Source organism: Panulirus ornatus, chromosome 63 (assembly GCF_036320965.1).
Source record: "Panulirus ornatus isolate Po-2019 chromosome 63, ASM3632096v1, whole genome shotgun sequence".
In the NCBI taxonomy this organism is placed as follows: Eukaryota; Metazoa; Arthropoda; class Malacostraca; order Decapoda; family Palinuridae; genus Panulirus; species Panulirus ornatus.
Window position 1 is genome coordinate 1,777,666 of NC_092286.1, and position 23,232 is coordinate 1,800,897.

The 23,232-nt window shown below is 40.9% G+C and overlaps 1 protein-coding gene across 2 annotated transcripts in view; it reads left to right on the top strand.

The window, feature by feature from the left end:
• The window catches only part of Sec71 (ADP ribosylation factor guanine nucleotide exchange factor Sec71), a 399,392-nt gene that overhangs the window by 125,318 nt on the left and 250,842 nt on the right, over positions 1–23,232 (top strand). For both annotated transcript variants that reach the window (XM_071656502.1, XM_071656503.1), the window contains exons 11-12: positions 16,131–16,300; positions 19,140–19,318. In XM_071656502.1, coding sequence (XP_071512603.1) covers positions 16,131–16,300; positions 19,140–19,318 — 349 coding nt within the window. The remainder of the gene's footprint in view (positions 1–16,130; positions 16,301–19,139; positions 19,319–23,232) is intronic.

The following is a 23,232-nucleotide window of genomic DNA, read 5'->3' on the forward strand; positions in this document are numbered from 1 at the left end:
CATTTATGGATCTGGAGAAGGCATATGATAGAGTTGATAGAGATGCTCTGTGGAAGGTATTAAGGATATATGGTGTGGGAGGCAAGTTGTTAGAAGCAGTGAAAAGTTTTTATCGAGGATGTAAGGCATGTGTACGTGTAGGAAGAGAGGAAAGTGATTGGTTCTCAGTGAATGTAGGTTTGTGGCAGACAGTATGAATTATGTACATGTGTATATATGTATATGTCTGTGTGTGTATATATATGTGTACATTGAGATGTATAGGTATGTATATTTGCGTGTGGACGTGTATATATATACCTGTGTATGGGGGAGGGTTGAGCCATTTCTTTCGTCTGTTTCCTTGTGCTACCTCGCAAACGCGGGAGACAGCGACAAAGCAAACAACAACTGACTCATTTCCCAAGCTCTCTCATCTCCAACAGACTTCATACTTGCACCTCTTTCCAAAACTCTTGCGTTTACCTCCCTAACAACCCCATCCATAAACAAATTAAACAACCATGGAGACATCACACACCCCTGCCGCAAACCTACATTCACCGAGAACCAGTCACTCTCCTCTCTTCCTACACGTACACATGCCTTACATCCTCGATAAAAACTTTTCACTGCTTCTGACAACTTTCCTCCCACACCATATATTCTTAATACCTTCCACAGAGCATCTCTATCAACTCTATCATATGCCTTTTCCAGATCCATAAATGCTACATACAAATCCATTTGCTTTTCTAAGTATTTCTCACATACATTCTTCAAAGCAAACACCTGATCCACACATCCTCTACCACTTCTGAAACCACACTGCTCTTCCCCAATCTGATGCTCTGTACATGCCTTCACCCTCTCAATCAATACCCTCCCATATAATTTACCAAGTCAATTGGGAGGTGAGTTTGAATGGAGAAAAACTGGAGGAAGTGAAGTGTTTTAGATATCTGGGAGTGGATCTGGCAGCAGATGGAACCATGGAAGCGGAAGTGGATCATAGGGTGGGGGAGGGGGCGAAAATTCTGGGAGCTTTGAAGAATGTGTGGAAGTCGAGAACATTATCTCGGAAAGCAAAAATGGGTATGTTTGAAGGAATAGTGGTTCCAACAATGTTGTATGGTTGCGAGGCGTGGGCTATGGATAGAGTTGTGCGCAGGAGGATGGATGTGCTGGAAATGAGATGTTTGAGGACAATGTGTGGTGTGAGGTGGTTTGATCGAGTGAGTAACGTAAGGGTAAGAGAGATGTGTGGAAATAAAAAAGAGCGTGGTTGAGAGAGCAGAAGAGGGTGTTTTGAAGTGGTTTGGGCACATGGAGAGAATGAGTGAGGAAAGATTGACCAAGAGGATATATGTGTCGGAGGTGGAGGGAACGAGGAGAAGAGGGAGACCAAATTGGAGGTGGAAAGATGGAGTGAAAAAGATTTTGTGTGATCGGGGCCTGAACATGCAGGAAGGTGAAAGGAGGGCAAGGAATAGAGTGAATTGGAACGATGTGGTATACCGGGGTTGACGTGCTGTCAGTGGATTGAATCAAGGCATGTGAAGCGTCTGGGGTAAACCGTGGAAAGCTGTGTAGGTATGTATATTTGCGTGTGTGGACGTATGTATATACATGTGTAAGGGGGGGGTTGGGCCATTTCTTTCGTCTGTTTCCTTGCGCTACCTCCCAAATGTGGGAGACAGCGACAAAGTATAATAAGTATAAATAAATAAATATATATATGTATAGGTATGTATATTTATGTATATTACAGAGGTATAAGTTTGTTGAGTATTCCTGGTAAATTATATGGGAGGGTATTGATTGAGAGGGTGAAGGCATGTACAGAGCATCAGATTGGGGAAGAGCAGTGTGGTTTCAGAAGTGGTAGAGGATGTGTGGATCAGGTGTTTGCTTTGAAGAATGTATGTGAGAAATACTTAGAAAAGCAAATGGATTTGTATGTAGCATTTATGAATCTGGAGAAGGCATATGATAGAGTTGATAGAGATGCTCTGTGGAAGGTATTAAGAATATATGGTGTGGGAGGCAAGTTGTTAGAAGCAGTGAAAAGTTTTTATCGAGGATGTAAGGCATGTGTACGTGTAGGAAGAGAGGAAAGTGATTGGTTCTCAGTGAATGTAGGTTTGTGGCAGGGGTGTGTGATGTCTCCATGGTTGTTTAATTTGTTTATGGATGGGGTTGTTAGGGAGGTGAATGCAAGAGTTTTGGAAAGGGGGGCAAGTATGCAGTCTGTTGTGGATGAGAGAGCTTGGGAAGCGAGTCAGTTGTTGTTCGCTGATGATACAGCGCTGGTGGCTGATTCATGTGAGAAACTACAGAAGCTGGTGACTGAGTTTGGTAAAGTGTGTGAAAGAAGAAAGTTAAGAGTAAATGTGAATAAGAGCAAGGTTATTAGGTACAGTAGGGTTGAGGGTCAAGTCAATTGGAAGGTAAGTTTGAATGGAGAAAAACTGGAGGAAGTGAAGTGTTTTAGATATCTGGGAGTGGATCTGGCAGCGGATGGAACCATGCAAGCGGAAGTGAATCATAGGGTGGGATAGGGGGCAAAAATTCTGTGAGTCTTGAAGAATGTTTGGAAGTCGAGAACATTATCTCGGAAAGCAAAAATGGGTATGTTTGAAGGAATAGTGGCTCCAACAATGTTGTATGGTTGCGAGGCTTGGGCTATGGATAGAGCTGTGCGGAGGAGGGATCTATGTGCTGGAAATGAGATGTTTGAGGACAATATGTGGTGTGAGGTGGTTTGATTGAGTAAGTAATGTAAGGGTAAGAGAGATGTGTGGAAATAAAATAAGTGTGGTTGAGAGAGCAGAAGAGGGTGTTTTGAAATGGTTTGGCCACATGGAGAGAATGAGTGAGGAAAGATTGACCAAGAGGATATATGTGTCAGAGGTGGAGGGAATGAGGAGAAGTGGGAGACCAAATTGGAGGTGGAAAGATGGAGTGAAAAAGATTTTGAGTGATCGGGGCCTGAACATGCCGGAGGGTGAGAGGCATGCAAGGAATATAGTGAATTGGAACGATGTGGTATACCGGGGTCGATGTGCTGTCAGTGGATTGAACCAGGGCATGTGAAGTGTCTGGGGTAAACCATGGAAAGTTGTGTGGGGCCTGGATGTGGAAAGGGAGCTGTAGGTTTGGTGCATTATTACATGACAGCTAGAGACTGAGTGTGAACGAATAGGGCCTTTGTTGTCATTTCCTAGCACTACCTTGCACACATGAGGGGGAAGGGGTGGTTATTCCATGTGGGGCAGTGTGGCGATGGGAATAGATAAAGGCAGACAGTATGAATTATGTACATGTGTATATATGTATATGTCTGTGTGTGTATATATATGTGTACATTGAGATGTATAGGTATGTATATTTGTGTGTGTGGACGTGTATGTATATACATGTGTATATGGATGGGTTGGGCCATTCTTTCGTCTGTTTCCTTGTGCTACCTCGCTAACACGGGAGACAGCGACAAAGCAAAATGAATAAATAAATAAATAAATTTTTTTTTTTCCCTGGGGATAGGGGATTAAGAATACTTCCCACGTATTCCCTGCGTGTCGTAGAAGGCGACTAAAAGGGGAGGGAGCGGGGGGCTGGAAATCCTCCCCTCTCGTTTTTTTTTTTAATTTTCCAAAAGAAGGAACAGAGGGGGCCAGGTGAGGATATTCCAAAAAAGGCCCAGTCCTCTGTTCCTAACGCTACCTCGCTAATGCGGGAAATGGCAAATAGTTTAAAAGAAAAAAAGAAAGAAAAAATAAATAAATTATATTTATTTATTTATTTTGCTTTGTCGCTGTCTCCCGCGTTTGCGAGGTAGCGCAAGGAAACAGACAAAAGAAATGGCCCAACCCACCCACATACACATGTATATACATACACGTCCACACACGCAAATATACATACCTATAAATCTCAACATATACATATATATATACACACAGACATATACATATATACACATGTACATAATTCATACTGTCTGCCTTTATTCATTCCCATCACCACCCCACCACACATGAAATAACAACCCCCTCCCCCCTCATGTGCACAAGGTAGCGCTAGGAAAAGACAACAAAAGCCCCATTTGTTCACACTCAGTCTCAAGCTGTCATGTAATAATGCACTGAAACCACAGCACCCTTTCCACATCCAGGCCCCACAGATCTTTCCATGGTTTACCCCAGACGCTTCACATGCCCTGCTTCAATCCATTGACAGCACGTTGACCCTGGTATACCACATCGTTCCAATTCACTCTATACCTTGCACGCTTTTGACCCTCCTGCATGTTCAGCCCCAATCACTCAAAATCTTTTTCACTCATCGTTCCACCTCCAATTTGGTCTCCCACTTCTCCTTGTTCCCTCCACCTCTGACACATGTATATCCTCTTGGTCAATCTTGCCTCACTCATTCTCTCCATGTGACCAAACCATTTCAAAACACCCTCTTCTGCTCTCACAACCATTCTCTTTTTATTACCACACATCTCTCTTACCCTATTATTACTTATTCGATCAAACCACCTTACACCACATATTGTCCTCAAACATCTCATTTCCAGCACCTCCACCCTCCGCACAACTCTATCCATAGCCCACTCCTCGCAACCATATAACATTGTTGGAACTACTATTCCTTGAAACATACCCATTTTTGCTTTCCGAGATAATGTTCTCGACTTCCACACATTCTTCAATGCTCCGAGAACTTTCGCCCCCTCCCCCACCCTATGATTCACTTCCGCTTCCATGGTTCCATCTGCTGCCCAATCCACTCCCAGGTATCTAAAACACTTCACTTCCTCCAGTTTTTCTCCATTCGACTTACCTCCTAGTTGACTTGTCCCTCAACCCTACTGTACCTAACAACCTTGCTCTTATTCACATTTACTCTCAGCTTTCTTCTTTCACACACTTTACCAAACTCAGTCACCAGCTTCTGCAGTTTCTCACATGAATCAGCCACCAGCCCTGTATCATCAGGGAACAAGAACTGACTCACTTCCCAAGCTCTCTCATCCACAACAGACTGCATACTTGCCCCTCTTTCCAAAATTCTTGCATTCACCTCACTAACAACCCTATCCATAAATAAATTAAACAACCATGGAGACATCACACACCCCTGCTGCAAACCTACATTCACTGAGAACCAATCACTTTCCTCTCTTCCTCTCTTTGTCACTCCATCCTTCCACCTCCAATTTGGTCTTCCGCTTCTCCTTGTTCCCTCCACCTCTGACATATATGTCCTCTTTGTCAATCTTTCCTCACTAGTTGTCTCCATTTGTCCAAACCATTTCAACACACCCTCTTCTGCTCTCTCAACCACACTCTTTATTTCCACTCATCTCTCTTAACCTTTCATTACTTATTGATCAAACCTCCTCATACCACATATTGTCCTCAACCATTTCATTTCCAACACATCCACCCTCCTCTGTACACCCTATCTACAGCTCATGCCTCACAACCATATGACATTGTTGGAACTACTGTTCCTTCAAACATATGCATTTTTGCTCTCTGCGATAACATTTTCTCCTTCCACACAGTCTTCATCACTCCCAGAACCTTCGACCCCTCCCCATCCTGTGACTCACTTGTTCTTCCATTGCTCCATTTGCTGCAAAGTCCACTCCCAAATATTAAAAACACTTCACTTCCTACAATTTTTCTCCATTCAAACTTACATCCCAATTGCCTTGTCCCTCAACTCTACTGAACCTAATGACCTTGCTCTTATTCATATTTACTCTCCTTACTCCTTACACACATTTTTCCAAACTCAGTCACCAACTTCTGCAGCTTCTCACTTGATTCAGCCACCAGTGCTGTATCATCAGCAAACAACTGATTTACTTCCCTGGCCCTCTCTTCTCCAGCAGACTGCATACTTGCCCCTCTCTCCAAAACTCTTTCATTTTCCTCCCTAGTCACCCCATCCGTAAACAAATTTAACAACCATGGGGACGTCACACATCCCTGTCACAGACTGACCTTCACTGGGAATCAGTCATTCTCCTTTCTAACTACTTGCACACATGCCTTACATCCATGGTAAAACTTTTCACTGCTTCTGGCAACTTACCTTCCACACCATATACTGTTAAGACCTTCCCCAAAGCATCTCTGTCAACCCTATCATATGCCTTCTCCAGATCCATAAATGCTACATACAGATCCTTCTGTTTTTCTAATTATTTCTCACATTCTTCAGAGTAAACACCTGATCCACACATTCTTCACCACTTCTGAAACCTCACTGCTACTCCCCAATCTGATGCTCTGTATATGCCTTCACCTTCTCAATGAATACCCTCCCATACAACTTCTCAGGAATACTCAACAAACTTATGCCTCTGTAGTTTGAACAGTCACCTTCATCCCCTTTGCCTTTGTACAGTGGCACTATGCATGCATTCCAGCAATCTCTCGGCACTTCACCATGATCCATATATACATTGAATATCCATGCCAACCAGTCCAAACACAGTCACCCCCTACCAGTCACCCCCTTTCTTGATAAAGTCTACTGCAGTACTATCCAAACCCTCTGCCTTGCCGGATTTCACCTTCTGCAAAGCTTCCACTACCTCTTCTCTCTTAACCAAACCATGCTACCTGACCCTCTCACTTTGCACAACACACTGACCAAAACACCATACATCTGCCACTCTATCATCAAACTCATTCAACAGACCTTCAAAGTACTCCATCTCCTCACATCTTCACTACCTGTTATTTTTACTTCCCCCCTTGCCCCCTTCACTGATGTTCCCATTTGTTCTCTTGTCCTATGCACATTATTTACCTTCTTTCAAAACATCTTTTTATTCTCCCTAAAGTTTGATGATACTCTCTTACCCCAACTCTCATTTGCCCCTTTTTCAACCCATGCACCTTCCTTTGACCTCCTGCCACTTTCTTTTATACATCTCCCAGTCATTTGCACTCCTTCCTTGTAAGTTTCATCCAGATGCCTCTCTTTTTCTCTATCACTAACAAGTTCTTCATTACATCACTTACTACACTTTCTAATTTGCCCACCTCCCACCTTTCTCATGCCACATGCATCTTTTGCACGTTCCATCACTGCTTCCCTAAATACATCCCATTCCTCACCCACTCCCTCAAGTCACTTGCTCTCACATTTTGACATTTTACACTCAATCTCTCCTGATACTTCCTCTTACAAGTCTACTTTCCAAGCTTACTTACTCTCCCTACTCTCTTCTCCCCTAAAATCTCTCTTCTTTTTTGAAAACCTCTGCAAATCTTCACCTTTGCCCTCCATAAGATAGTAATCAGACATCCCTCTGGCTGCCCTTCTCAGCACATTAACATGCAAAAGTCTCCCTTTTACATGCCTATCAATTAGCATGTAATCCAGCGATGCCCTTTGACCATCTCTCCTACTCACATACATGTACTTATGTATATCTCTTTTTAAACCAGGTATTCCCAATCACCAGTCCTTTTTTAGCACACAAATCCACAACTTTTCACCATTTCCATTTGCAACACTGAATACCTCATTTACACCAATTATACCCTCAACTGCCACATTACTCATCTTGGCATTTAAGTCACCCATCATTAATACCCGGTGTCATGCACCAAAGCTGCTGACACACTCACTCAGCTGCTCCCAAAACTCTTGCCTCTCAGGATCCCTCTTCTAATGATCAGGTGCATAAGTACCACTAATCACCCATCTCTCTCCATCCACTTTCAGTTTTACCTACATCAATCTAGAATATACTTTCTTACATTCTATCACACACTCCACAACTCCTGCTTCAGGAGTAGTGCTGCTCCTTCCATAGCTCTAGTCCTCTCACCAACCCTTGACTTTACTCCCAAAACTTTAACAAACCACTCTTCCCCTTTACCATTGAGCTTTGTTTCACTCAGAGCCAGAACATCCAGGTTTCTTTCATAAAACATACTACTTATCTCTCCTTTCTTCTAATCTTGGTTACATCCACACACATTCAGACACCCCAATCTGAGCCTTTGAGGAGGATAAGCACTCCCCGCTTAACTTTTTTTCCCTTTTAGAAATTGAAATACAAGGAAGGGGTTTCTAGCCCCCCGCTCTTATCCCTTATCCCAGGGATATCTTTTTATTTATTTATTTTTTTGGGGAGTATTTAGATTGGTCTTTCTTAGGGCTGGGCTGCACTAAGGTGTTCTTCTAAGTGGAAAATTCTGTGTTTTTAAACAGAGGAAAAATAGGCAATCATGGATTGGTGTTAGAGGTACATTCCCTCAGAATTTAAGTAGGCATATTATCTGGGCCATATGCCTTGTTCATGTGGAGTTGGGAGAGTGCCTGAAAGACCCTGCATGAGGAGAATATAGGAGATGGCAATGGTTTGGTGGGAGAATATTGGATGGAGGATTAGAAACTGAATCATCCGAAGTTGAATTAGAGGAAAACAACATACTAAAAAGGGCAGCTTTATTAGATGGAGAGGTAGCAAAAGATTGAATATGGCAGAAAGAGTAGGAACTGTTGAATTACAGAAATTGGAGGTTTATTTGGTTAAGGATCAAAATATTTGTCTTCAGAAGAAATCAGCACAATATCTGTAGTGAAAGTGTGCCTGACTTTGCACAGAACGGCTTTTCAGTGATTCTGCACAGAAATGAATGTGGAGTGGGTAAGGAAGGAGTTTCGTGGTGTGATCTGCACTGTCCCTGATGTGACAGGCATCAGAAAAGTAGGTCTAAAGCTATGATTGAGGACAAAAATATTTAGAAGAAAATGGATTGCAGAATTCTGTCTCAGCCAAGATAACCTCTGCTATGTGTTCAGCACAATATGAGACCTCTCAACTTCAGAAGTAATGCCCATCCCAGAGAAAGTCAGTGAAGAAGCTGCACAGGTACAATCTTTGATCTTTTCTAAAGTGGCAAAGATGACATATTGAGGGGGGAATAGAGAATGGGTGTGCCCAGTTACTTGGAAATTAAAACAGTTGGTCACCAGTTGAACAAATTAAAATGAGGAAATTGGAAAGAATACAAAATCATTTCACAAGCAAAATTGATGATCTTGAGAATATGAAATAACACTAGAGGTTAAAAGAATTTGAACTCAACAATATAGATAGAAAGAGATGTGCATGATAATACATGCATGGCAGCTATAGAAGACATAAAGACTAAAGTTTTGTGTTGGAATGCATCTCAGTAAGGGTAATTCGGAATTATTGTCATGAATTATTCCTGGAAATGTGCCCAAAAGACACCAGAGGAAAATGTATGAAAGTACTGCAAAAAAGTTGAAAAGATTATTTAATGCAACATCAGAAGAATAAGGAACATGCATGGAGAGATTACAGACACATTTAAAAGAAAACTAGACTTCTGGTTAAAGTCAGTCTTTGACTGAATGGAATAGCAGTGCTTCATGTGTAAGGCTTGGATGGTGCAAGTGTGAACTTTCTTTGTCGTTTACCAGAATTGGTTAGTATTTGTTTTAGAGTTAATTTTTTTTAGATAGCAATAGTTCAGGAGATATGGATATTGTTTCATTTGGATTAAAGGTAAGGAAAGCAAGGAATCGATGCCAGGGAGACAATGACATTGCAGAGGAGGAAGTAAGAAGAGCAAAATGACAGATAAAGACTGGAAAAACTAGGTTTATAGTAGATGTGGTGTGTGATATGAGGAATGGAGGGGAAGCTGTTGTTGAATGAATTCATAGAGCATGAATGGAAGCATGGAAAGGTGGCTGTGCCTGATGGCTGGTGGAGGGTAGTAATTGTTCTCTGTATAAAGCTAAATGGAGTAAAAAGTGTATAAGTGTTTGAAAGAATTAAAGACTAATAGGTCAAGCTGGAGATTTGGCAAGCTGTATGGAAGGGTAGTGACTGATTGTGATGAATGATTAGTGTACCCCTTTTAGGAGAAGAACAAGGTGGGTTTAGGAAAGGAAGAGGATGTGTAGAGCAGATTTTTGTACTTAAACAGGTTTTGGAAAAGTTCCAGTGATAGATAAGAAAGTTTAGGTGCTATTTATGGATTTAGGAAGGGTTTATGGTACAGTAAATAGGACAACTTTTTTAGGAGTTGGACACTATAGGGTTTAGGAAGGGTTTATGGTACAATAAATAGGACAACTTTCTTAGGAGTTGGACTCTATAGGGTTTGCATAAAAGACTTCTGAGTGCTGTATAGAGATGTATAATGGAAGTCGTGCATGTGCGAGAGTAATTGATGTTTTTGAATGAATAGGAGAGTACATAAAAGTTGTGTGATGATATCATGGTTGCTAAATGTTTTTATAGATAGAACACTATGTGAGATAAGAATGGGGTGAAGAGATGGTGTACTGATAATCATGTTGAAACATAATGGAACTGCTGTAACTGTTTTGTGCAGATGATGCTGTGTTGTTAACTGAGTCAAGGAGTTGGTAGATGATATATGAAGGAGGAGGAGGATGCTGAAAATTAATACAAAATTAGGTAATCCATTAATTTTTGAAAGATAGCGGATGTTACTGTGTATTGTCAGTTTGAATAATGAAAGCCTGGACTCTGTGGATAAGTTTTAGCACTTGAGAAAGAATTCAGTTAGGATGGCAGCAATTAAGTGGAAATTAAAGGTAGGATCATTGAAGTGAGGAAAATTAGTGGAGCATTAAAAACTTTAGTACAGGTACACCACCGATTTTCCGGCACTGTTGGTTCTAAAGCCTTGCTGGATTAACCATTTTGTCAGACCATCCGTGGTCACGTAATAATAATTCATCAACACACCTCTAACCCTTTTGTTATACGTCTCCCATGTGTCTAAAGTATATTACGGATTTTTAGAAATTTACATTAAAAATGAGTGTGTTAGTGGTTTTGATGCACGCGACCGGGTTATAGTGATGGGTGATTTGAATGCAAAGGTGAGTAATGTGGCAGTTGAGGGAATAATTGGTATACATGGGGTTTTCAGTGTTGTAAATAGAAATGGTGAAGAGCTTGTAGATTTATGTGCTGAAAAAGGACTGGTGATTGGGAATACCTGGTTTAAAAAGCGAGATATACATAAGTATACGTATGTAAGTAGGAGAGATGGCCAGAGAGCGTTATTGGATTACGTGTTAATTGACAGGCGCGGGAAAGAGAGACTTTTGGATGTAAATGTGCTGAGAGGTGCAACTGGAGGGATGTCTGATCATTATCATGTGGAGGCTAAGGTGAAGGTTTGTATGGGTTTTCAGAAAAGAAGAGTGAATGTTGGGGTGAAGAGGGTGGTGGGAGTAAGTGAGCTTGGGAAGGAGACTTGTGTGAGGAAGTACCTGCAGAGACTGAGTACAGAATGGGAAAAGGTGAGAACAATGGAAGTAAGGGGAGTGGGGGAGGAATGGGATGTATTTAGGGAATCAGTGATGGATTGCGCAAAAGATGCTTGTGGCATGAGAAGCGTGGGAGGTGGGTTGATTAGAAAGGGTAGTGAGTGGTGGGATGTAGAAGTAAGATTATTAGTGAAAGAGAAGAGAGAGGCATTTGGACGATTTTTGCAGGGAAAAAATGCAATTGAGTGGGAGATGTATAAAAGAAAGAGACAAGAGGTGAAGAGAAAGGTGAAAAAGAGGGCAAATTAGAGTTAGGGTGAGAGAGTATCATTAAATTTCAGGGAGAATAAAAAGATGTTCTGGAAGGAGGTAGATAAAGTGCGTAAGACAAGGGAGCAAATGGGAACTTCAGTGAAGGGGGCTAATGGGGAGGTGATAACAAGTAGTGGTGATGTGAGAAGGAGATGGAGTGAGTATTTTGAAGGTTTGTTGAATGTGTTTGATGATAGAGTGGCAGATATAGGGTGTTTTGGTCGAGGTGGTGTGCAAAGTGAGAGGGTTAGGGAAAATGATTTGGTTAACCGAGAAGAGGTAGTAAAAGCTTTGCGGAAGATGAAAGCCGGCAAGGCAGCAGGTTTGGATGGTATTGCAGTGGAATTTATTAAAAAAGGGGGTGACTGTATTGTTGACTGGTTGGTAAGGTTATTTAATGTATGTACGACTCATGGTGAGGTGCCTGAGGATTGGCGGAATGCGTGCATAGTGCCATTGTACAAAGGCAAAGGGGATAAGAGTGATTGCTCAAATTACAGAGGTATAAGTTTGTTGAGTATTCCTGGTAAATTATATGGGAGGGTATTGATCGAGAGGGTGAAGGCATGTACAGAGCATCAGATTGGGGAAGAGCAGTGTGGTTTCAGAAGTGGTAGAGGATGTGTGGATCAGGTGTTTGCTTTGAAGAATGTATGTGAGAAATACTTAGAAAAGCAAATGGATTTGTATGTAGCATTTATGGATCTGGAGAAGGCATATGATAGAGTTGATAGAGATGCTCTGTGGAAGGTATTAAGAATATATGGTGTAGGTGGCAAGTTGTTGGAAGCAGTGAAAAGTTTTTATCGAGGATGTAAGGCATGTGTACATGTAGGAAGAGAGGAAAGTGATTGGTTCTCAGTGAATGTAGGTTTGCGGCAGGTGTGTGTGATGTCTCCATGGTTGTTTAATTTGTTTATGGATGGGGTTGTTAGGGAGGTGAATGCAAGAGTTTTGGAAAGAGGGGCAAGTATGCAGTCTGTTGTGGATGAGAGAGCTTGGGAAGTGAGTCAGTTGTTGTTCACTGATGATACAGCGCTGGTGGCTGATTCATGTGAGAAACTGCAGAAGCTGGTGACTGAGTTTGATAAAGTGTGTGAAAGAAGAAAGTTAAGAGTAAATGTAAATAAGAGCAAGGTTATTAGGTACAGTAGGGTTGAGGGTGAAGTCAATTGGGAGGTAAGTTTGAATGGAGAAAAACTGGAGGAAGTAAAGTGTTTTAGATATCTGGGAGTGGATCTGGCAGCAGATGGAACCATGGAAGCGGAAGTGAATCATGGGGTGGGGGAGGAGGCGAAAATCCTGGGAGCCTTGAAGAATGTGTAGAAGTCGAGAACATTATCTCGGAAAGCAAAAATGGGTATGTTTGAAGGAATAGTGGTTCCAACAATATTGTATGGTTGCGAGGCGTGGGCTATGGATAGAGTTGTGCGCAGGAGGGTGGATGTGCTGGAAATGAGATGTTTGAGGACAATGTGTGGTGTGAAGTGGTTTGATCGAGTAAGTAATGTAAGGGTAAGAGAGATGTGTGGAAATAAAAAGAGCGTGGTTGAGAGAGCAGAAGAGGGTGTTTTGAAATGGTTTGGTCACATGGGGAGAATGAGTGAGGAAAGATTGACCAAGAGGATATATGTGTCGGAGGTGGAGGGAACGAGGAGAAGTGGGAGACCAAATTGGAGGTGGAAAGATGAAGTGAAAAAGATTTTGAGTGATCGGGGCCTGAACATGCAGGAGGGTGAAAGGAGGGCAAGGAATAGAGTGAATTGGATCGATGTGGTATACTGGGGTTGACGTGCTGTCAGTGGATTGAATCAGGGCATGTGAAGCGTCTGGGGTAAACCATGGAAAGCTGTGTAGGTATGTATATTTGCATGTGTGGACATATGTATATACATGTGTATGGGGGTGGGTTGAGCCATTTCTTTCGTCTGTTTCCTTGCGCTACCTCGCAAACGCAGGAGACAGCAACAAAGCAACAAAAAAAGAAATAAAGAAATGAAATTCAGGTGCCTATACATCTGCTCAGGACTGAGGTGCTTGTCAGCTACAAGTTTCGCAAATCCATATACATACTTGGCAGCTCCTTCGTGGTTTGCAGACCGCTTTTCTTCACACACTCTATTCATGGAAATTCCATGATGCTTCTTGAATCTTTGAAGCCATCCTTCACTATAGTCACACTCATGTTGTAATTTAAGTTCTTTATGGAACAACTTATCCTGGTCCATTATCATGCTCATTATCATGCTCCCTGACAAGTCCACTCCATCACTCTGATGCTGCTAAAACCATTCCATCGTCACTCGATCATGCTCAGTACTCTTACCATCTTTCATAGTTTTTCTAATCGTCATTTGCTTCTTGGAATTGCTGTCTGCATAGAATTTCAATATTTTCTCCCTTTGCTTCTTTATATTATGAACAGCTGATGAACCAATACTATAGATGTCACAACTTACATGCCAAAACACCATGGTCCATTTTCTCAACGGTTCTACTTTATCTTGGATCGATATGGACTGGTGTTTACGTTTAACACCACGACTGACACTCTCATATGTCTTAGAAGCCATAGCAAGGGTTAAATTTAAGCAAAATAAGCTAAGAATCTCGCAGAATTTTGACATCACCACCTATAAGTGCAGTGTAAAGAATGTAAATAAGCAATCCCTACACACAACACCATCTGTGGCCACCCAGTAAACTAGCCTGGTGGCCGTGGTAATTTCAAGTTCCCTCACGTAATTTTGTCTGGACTAAAGAAGGTGTTGAACCATTAGTTGCCAGAAATTTGGTGGTGTACCTGTATGAGGAATAAAGTAAGTGTAATGTGCAAGAATTTAAATGAGGGAGTATTTTTTCCCTTTTGTGATTTATTCATTTGAAACCAAGTATATGTGGGTGATTTTAGTTTACAAATGATAGAAGTAGTGATGGATAATCTGTGTACTATCTATCTGTCTGTCTGTCTATCTCTGACACTTGATGCTTTTGGGAACTCCCTCAAGGGGGAAAGCTGTAGAGATGGATAACTTTTGTACTCTTATCTGTATCTCTGTCACCTATTCCCTCAGGGAACTCCCTCAAGGGGGTGACCATGGCAAAAGAGTCTCCATAACCGATGAACTTTGCAGCCACTTACCCTATATTGCCTCACTTTAACAGGTCCTGGCAGAGGGCAGCTCTTGCACAGTTTCCAGAAGCTCCTGTTTAATGTTCCTACCATCTGCTTGTACTTAATGTTCCTGCTTAATATACCAACCTATTTCTAATGCTCCTACCAAATGTTCCTGCTTACTGCTTGTACCTTAAGTGTCTACTTAATTCTCCTGCCTAATGTTCCTACCTACTACTACTATCTATTGCTCCTATCATTTTGCCAAAAGGTAAGGCTAGTGCATAAGTATCATTGCAGGAAAATCTAGATTTATAAAGTATGAGTTTTGTGAGTTAAACGTTCTCCAGTTTTATTTGTGAAAAGGAGAGATTGTATGTTTGTGAACAGAATACCACCATTCCACATGTGGGTGAAGCAGAAAGAAGAGATAGCTACTGGGGTCAGAGGAGTGCACCTTGACAACCATGGAAGTGCCAGCTCATTATACAGCTGTCACTAACCCTCCCAATAATCATGTGGGTAGTACTGGTAATATACCTCCCTGGTTAGTGGCTCCCTACCAACTGCTACTTACTTGTGTACTGTCCTTGGAATTAGGTTATATAAAGATTGATATAAGAAGATTGGATGGTGTGAAGACATAATTAGAAGAAATGCATGGATGAAATTCTTTTAGCATGGCATGGTCGGGTGAAATATATGGGTTGTCAAAATGATGTGTATATATTAGTACATTTGAAGGCTGAAGACAGTGGTACAAATGAATTGGTGCAGTCAGAGGACTGATCAGGACTATGGATGTTTCAGATTACAGTGCTAGAGGAATGATTTGGAATTATGTGAATGGGTTTTTTTTGGTATAAAGGGGTGGTGTTTAGTTGTTAGTCTCATTTGGTGAATCAGTTTAGTATGCAGAGTAAGAAAGTAAGAATTTGTACAAGTGCGGAAATTAATGCTGTACTTTATTGCACTGTGCATAGGTTGAGGATGTATACGAGTGACTTAAGGGGCTGTATATACCTTGACTGTCCCAAACTGGGAACTGGGAACATTTGATAACATAGATTGATAGATGGAATAATTAAGAAACTGGTTTTCATTCTCTGAGTTAATTTATATTGCATAATCCAAGACTTCATGAATGAATATTGCTTGCTAAACGGTAATTACGCTTAGAGTTTCATGGATTGGGGTAAATTAGGAAGGTGTAACTTTATCCTGTGTGATGTGGATCATTAATTTCTGAACTGGTGTTTACAAATTTAAGGAAATGCTTATAGTTTCCTAAGGATCCACCATTTCAAGGTATGAAAAGTATTTTACATGTTGACATATTTATGAAATATTCTCTTGAATATACTGCTGACCTGTAATGCAAAACTTTTTTCAGGTGTTTTTCAAGGAGATCTTTTTGAATATCCTCGAGGCAGGTAGCTCCAGCTTTCATCACAAATGGATGGTGATCCAGGCATTGACACGGATATGTGCTGATGCTCAGTCTGTGGTTGACATTTATGTCAACTATGACTGTGATCTTAATGCTGCTAATGTTTTTGAAAGGTACAAATAGTGTTTTTATACTTTTAAGGAACAGATTGTGGTAATATGTGTGAGGATAAGTGGAAAAGTCAAGGAATCGAAGAGAGGAAGAGAGGTTGGATATATGGTTAGAAATAGAAAATATAAAGAATTTTCATATCCCAGGATTCCTATATGGGAATCCCATGGCACTGGGTTAGGGCTAAGTTTTCCGCTGCCATTAACTGTGCAAAGTCATCCTCAAACTGTCACCACTTTGTGATGAGTATTTAATGTAACTATTAACCATAGGTTGGTAGTTGGCTTTTGTCAGCTCTTGTTACTTTTGTTGTTTTATTATTGTCGAGGCAGCCAGCCCCCACTATGTCAGTTTCAGCTGGGCAGAGGCTCGAACACTCTATCTTGTCTTGTACATATTGCTATTGGTTGTTTGATAGAGAGCTGGAGTTTATATCGATTTTTTTAATACAATCTTACACTACAAGCTTCCGTGTCAGTGCTATGCTTTTCACCACACACACAGACTATGTACTGAAATTCCGTGTCTTCTCATAAACTTGTGTAACCATCCTTTCGAATATTCACAGTCATAGTCTAGCTTTGGTCCTTTTTGAAAAACTTTGTTCTGTTCGATAAACATCTCCCCAGAAATGCTTACACCTTCATTACATGGGAGCTTGAACTGTCTAATTCTGTACTCCTGGCACCTTTCAAAGTTTCCTAAAACTTTAAACTTTTCTGGCTTTTATTTTCAAAAAAAATTATATAAGAAATTAACAACTGTTGATTAGCTCGGCTACTATGTAAAGAGATTTTGGCACTTTATGCTGCTAACAGCGCCAACCTGGTGGCAGGTCCACAAACTAATGGCAGCAGATTCAAAACGCGCCAGACCATGGGAGTTGCCAGACCATAGAGCGCCAGATTAGAGAGGTAGAGTTAATGCAACAAAGATGTGTTACCAGAATTAATCATACGAAGAGGCTAGAGGCTAGATTTGCCCATTTTTGAAGAGAGAAGAGTTAGGGGTGACCAGATCACAACCTTTTACCTTATTGATACAGATCAATAATGTGACAGTAAATAGTTCTTCAAGAGATGTAGGGATGGGGAATCCAAAGGACATAACATGAAATCAAGGAAGGAACTTGTCAAAGAAATGCTTTTATAGTAAAAGAATGCTGCATGAGTGAAATAAAATGACAGAGAACATCGTTAATGCTGACAGCATACATAGATTAAAGGAGTTGCAAGATAGTATAAATTTTCAAAAATGGGACCCCGTGAATGCAGAACTCCTTCCTCCATCAGTACAAAATAGGTAATTACAGAAAATAATAATGAAAATCTGTAATATATAGATAAGAAATAGAACTGAATAAAGTACTTCAGTCTTGTATGGTCAACAGTAAAGCAGGCAGAAATGAATTATTTAGAATACAGAAACATTTCTCAAGTAAAATCGAAGCTGTTTAGGTCTTTCCCTTTTCGCTCAGAAATCATCAACTAACAAATTGATGTCCAACCCTGTCATTTCTTTTGTTGAACTGAAGCTTCTAAACTTATCACTGCTTGTTAGTACAAATAGGTAATTACAGAAAATTATAATGAAAAGCTGTAATATATTAATAAGAAATAAGAGCTGAATAAAGTACTTATGTCTTGTATAGTCAACAGTAAAGCAGGTAGAAATAAGTGATTTAGAATACAGAAGCATTTCTCAAATAGAATCCAAGCTGTTTAGGTCTTTCCCTTTTCATTCAGAAATCATCAACTGACAGATTGATTTCCAACCCTCTCATTTCTTTTGTTGAATTAAAGCTTCAAAACTTATCAACGCCAACCATAGAACTGATCATAGAATTATGATAGCAGAAACAGAGTATTGGTTTCTCTTTAGTAAAGTAACTACTGTGCTGCAGTCATGTGTGTTGGACAATTAAATTCATAACATCCAGTAGTCTAAGTACAAATTCATGTAGTTATCTTTACATTATTTTAATTCATTCCCATTTCTAGAAGGTGGATAAAATGCATATAGCTTCTCAGTTCACTCATATGTATTATCACATTAAGGTTAGGATGCTGAAATGAGACCACCTTTCATGCTGATTTAAGTACCATTTGATTTTTCATCTTCACCCTCGTTAGGCATGTTCCTTTTTCTGAAGCTACATAAATCTCTTGTAAGAAATGATTTTGAAGAATTATGGGCACCAGACTCAATCTCACAGGCTGCACAGGACATAGATACCCAGTTTGGTTAGGTTGTTGGAATGGGGACTCCTGGTTTGCATAATTGATTCCCACAAATAGCATGTGTGGTTTTGATGGGGAAATTTTGCCTGTGGGAGAGGAAATGTGAACTGAGACTTGTCTTTGAGAACAAATCAGCTAAAGTACAGACCATCCATTATGATAATAAAGCTTTTTTTATTTCATCCATTTCAAACTATCTAGCTAAAATCGTATGAGTATTCCCCAAAATTGCAGATGCAACAAATACCCATATACCATCTTAGTAATCAAACTGTTAAAAAGCAGAAGTACAATGTCATTATACCACATCACCAGTGATACTTATGTTTCTATAATGAGATGACCTTGCTGGTGGGGTGCAAGAGCTTAAACGAAAAGGCATATTGTAAAAATCAAGAAGAAAAACAGTACATGGTATGAAATTAATTAGAATAGTGAAAGATGATATTCCCTACTAGTTACCTCCCTCAGAATGTGAAACATACTTTTGGCAGATTTTGACATCTTCCCTTTAGCCACAAGGAGGGTTAGGATGAAAATAATGAAGGCTCTCAGTAATGCCCAACATGTGTTATGTTGTACTGATTTCTATTGTTCACAGACTGGTGAATGATCTCAGCAAAATAGCTCAGGGAGGGCAGCCAGGGGAGTTTGGCTCTACGCCATTACAGGAACGCAGCATGAGGATAAAGGGGCTTGAGTGCCTTGTTTCCACCCTGAAATGCATGGTTGAATGGTCGAAGGATCTTTATGTCAATCCAAACACGCTCTCAAACCTCAGTAAGTAAAAGTTTAATTTCAAACTTAACACTCATCTTTTGATTAGATGGTGCTAAAGTGCATCCTTGCCAGGAGAAGGCTGCTTTTTTATGCCATAAATGATGATGTATTATTCTTATAAATGCAACTTTCCTGGTGAACTTGTGACCATTTATTTTCAGGTTAAATATTTTCTCATTTCATTGATAGAACCATAAAAGAGACAGTACTCAATTTTGCAGCCATTTGTTTTATGGTATTTTAGGAAGTACACAAATGTAGTTTTACGCATGCTTTGGAGATAATGGTTTATATTTTTATTTCCTTTCTTTTTAGTGCTTACCTAAAGAAAGTGTTGGAGCTTTATTTAGTAGAATACTGTAGAAATAGGAATTGTTTGAGAAGAAATGCACAAATAACATGAAAATGGAAATTCATGCCATCACATTATAAAGATTTAACTACTACTTTTGATTTATTATACTTTGTCACTGTCTCCCATGCTAGTGAGGTAGTGCAAGGAAACAGACGAAAGAATGGCCCAACCCACCCACTTACACATGTATATACATACACGTCCACAAACACACATATACATACCTCGCACACATGAGGAGGGAGGGGGATGTTATTCCATGTGTGGCGAGGTGGCGATGGGAATAAATAAAGCAGACAGTATGAATTATGTACATGCGTATATATGTATATGTCTGTTTCTGTATATATATGTGTACATTGAGATGTATAGGTATGTATATTTGCGTGTGTGGACGTGTATGTATATACATATGTATGGGGGTGGTTTGGCCATTTCTTTCGTCTGTTTCCTTGCGTTACCTCGCAAACGCAGGAGACAGCGACAAAGCAAAATAATAATAATAAAAATCAACGTATACATATACACACACACAGACATATACATATATACACGTACATAATTCATATTGTCTGCCCTTATTCATTCCCGTTGCCACCCCGCCATACATGAAATGACAACCCCCTCCCCCGGCATGTGTGCGAGGTAGCGCTAGGAAAAGACAACAAAGACCACATTCGTTCACACTCAGTCTCTAGCTTTCATGTATAATGCACCGAAACCACAGCTCCCTTTCCACATCCAGGCCTTACAAAACTTTCCATAGTTTACCCCAGACACTTCACATGCTTGGCTCAATCCATTGACAGCACGTCGACCCCAGTATACCACATCATTCCAATTCACTCTATTCCTTGCACACCTTTCACCCTCCTGCATGTTCAGACCCTGATCACTCAAAATCTTTTTCACTACATCTTTCCATCTCCAATTTGGTCTCACACTTCTCCTCATTCCCTCCACCTGTGACACATATATCCTCTTGGTCAATCTTTCCTCACTCATTCTCTCCATGTGACCAAACCATTTCAAAACACACCTCTTCTGCTCTCTCAACCACACTCTTTTTACTACCACACATCTCTCTTACCCTTTCATTACTTACTCGATCAAACCACCTCACACCACATATTGTCCTTAAACATCTCATTTCCAGCACATCCACCCTCCTCCGCACAACTATATCTACATTCCATGCCTCGCAACGATATAACATTGTTGGAACCACTATTCCTTCAAACATACCCATTTTTGCTTTCCATGATAACGTTCTCGACTTCCACACATTTTTCACCGCTCCCAGAACTTTCTCCCTCTCCCCCACCCTATGATTCACTTCTGCTTCCATGGTCCCAGTTGCTGCCAAATCCACTCCCATATATCTTAAAACACTTCACTTCTTCCAGTTTTTCTCCATTCAAATTTACCTCCCAGTTGACTTGTCCCTCAACCCTGCTGAACCTAATAACCTTGCTCTGATACACATTCACTTTCAGCTTTCTTCTTTCACACACTTTACCAAACTCAGTCACCAGCTTCTGCAGTTTCTCACACGAATCAGCCACCTGCGCTGTATCATCAGCGAACAACAACTGACTCACTCCCCAAGCTCTCTCTCATCCACAACAGACTGCATACTTGCCCCTCTTTCCAAAACTCTTGCATTCACCTCCCTAACAACCCCATCCACAAACAAACAACCATGGAAACATCACTCACCCCTGCCGCAAACCTACATTCACTAAGAACCAATCATTTTCCTCTCTTCCTACACGTACACATGCCTTGCATCCTCGATAAAAACTTTTCACTGCTTCTAACAACTTGCTTCCCACACCATATATTCTTAATACCTTCCACAGAGCATCTCTATCAACTGTTATCATATGCTTTCTCCAGATCCATAAATACCACATACAAATCCATTTGCTTTTCTAAGTATTTCTCACATACATTCTTCAAAGCAAATACCTGATCCACACATCCTCTACCACTTCTGAAACCACACTGCTCTTCCCCAATCTGATGCTCTGTACATGCCTTCACCCTCTCAATCAATATCCTTCCATATAATTTCCCAGGAATACTCAACAAACTTATACCTCTGTAATTTGAGCACTCACTTTTATCCCCTTTGCCTTTGTACATGGCACTGTGCAAGCATTCCGCCATCCTTAGGCACCTCACCATAAGTCATATTTATTTATTTATTTATTTTGCTTTGTCGCTGTCTCCTGCGTTAGCGAGGTAGCGCAGGGAAACAGACGAAAGAATGGCCCAACCCACCCACATACACATGTATATACATACACGTCCACACACGCAAATATAAATACCTATACATCTCAATGTATACATATACATACACACACAGACATATACATATATACACATGTACGTGATTCATACTGTCTGCCTTTATTCATTCCCATCGACACCCCGCCACACATGGAATAACAACCCCCTCCCACCTCATGTGTGCGAGGTAGTGCTAGGAAACTACAACAAAGGCCCCATTTGTTCACACTCAGACTCTAGCTGTTATGTAATAATACACAGAAACCACAGCTCCCTTTCCACATCCAGGCCCCACAGAACTTTCCATGGTTTACCCCAGACGCTTCACATGCCCTGGTTCAATCCATTGACAGCACGTCGACCCCGGTATACCACATCGTTCCAATTCACTCTATTCCTTGCACACGTTTCACCCTCCTGCATGTTCAGGCCCCGATAACTCAAAATCTTTTTCACTCCATCTTTCCACCTCCAATTTGGTCCCCCACTTCTCCTCGTTCCCTCCACCTGTGACACATGGATCCTCTAGGTCAATCTTTCCTCACTCATTCTCTCCATGTGACCAAACCATTTCAAAACACCCTCTTCTGCTCTCTCAACCACACTCTTTTTATTACCACACATCTCTCTTACCCTATTATTACTTACTCGATCAAACCACCTCACACCACATATTGTCCTCAAACATCTCATTTCCAGCACATCCATCCTCCTGCGCACAACTCTATCCATAGCCCACACCTCACAACCATACAACATTGTTGGAACCACTATTCCTTCAAACATACCCATTTTTGCTTTCCGAGATAATGTTCTCGACTTCCACACATTCTTCAAGGCCCTCAGAATTTTCGTCCCCTCCCCCACCCTATGATTCACTTCCGCTTCCATGGTTCCATCCGCTGCCAGATCCACTCCCAGATATCTAAAACACTTCACTTCCTCCAGTTTTTCTCCTTTCAAACTTACCTCCAAATTGACTTGACCCTCAACCCTACTGTACCTAATAACCTTACTCTTATTCACATTTACTCTCAACTTTCTTCTTTCACACACTTTACCAAACTCAGTCACCATTAATCAGCCACCAGCGCTGTATCATCAGCGAACAAGAACTGACTCACTTCCCAAGCTCTCTCATCCACAACAGACTGCATACTTGCCCCTCTTTCCTAAACTCTTGCATTCACCTCCCTAACACCCCCTTCCATAAACAAATTAAACAACCGTGGAGGCATCACCTACATTCACTGAGAACCAA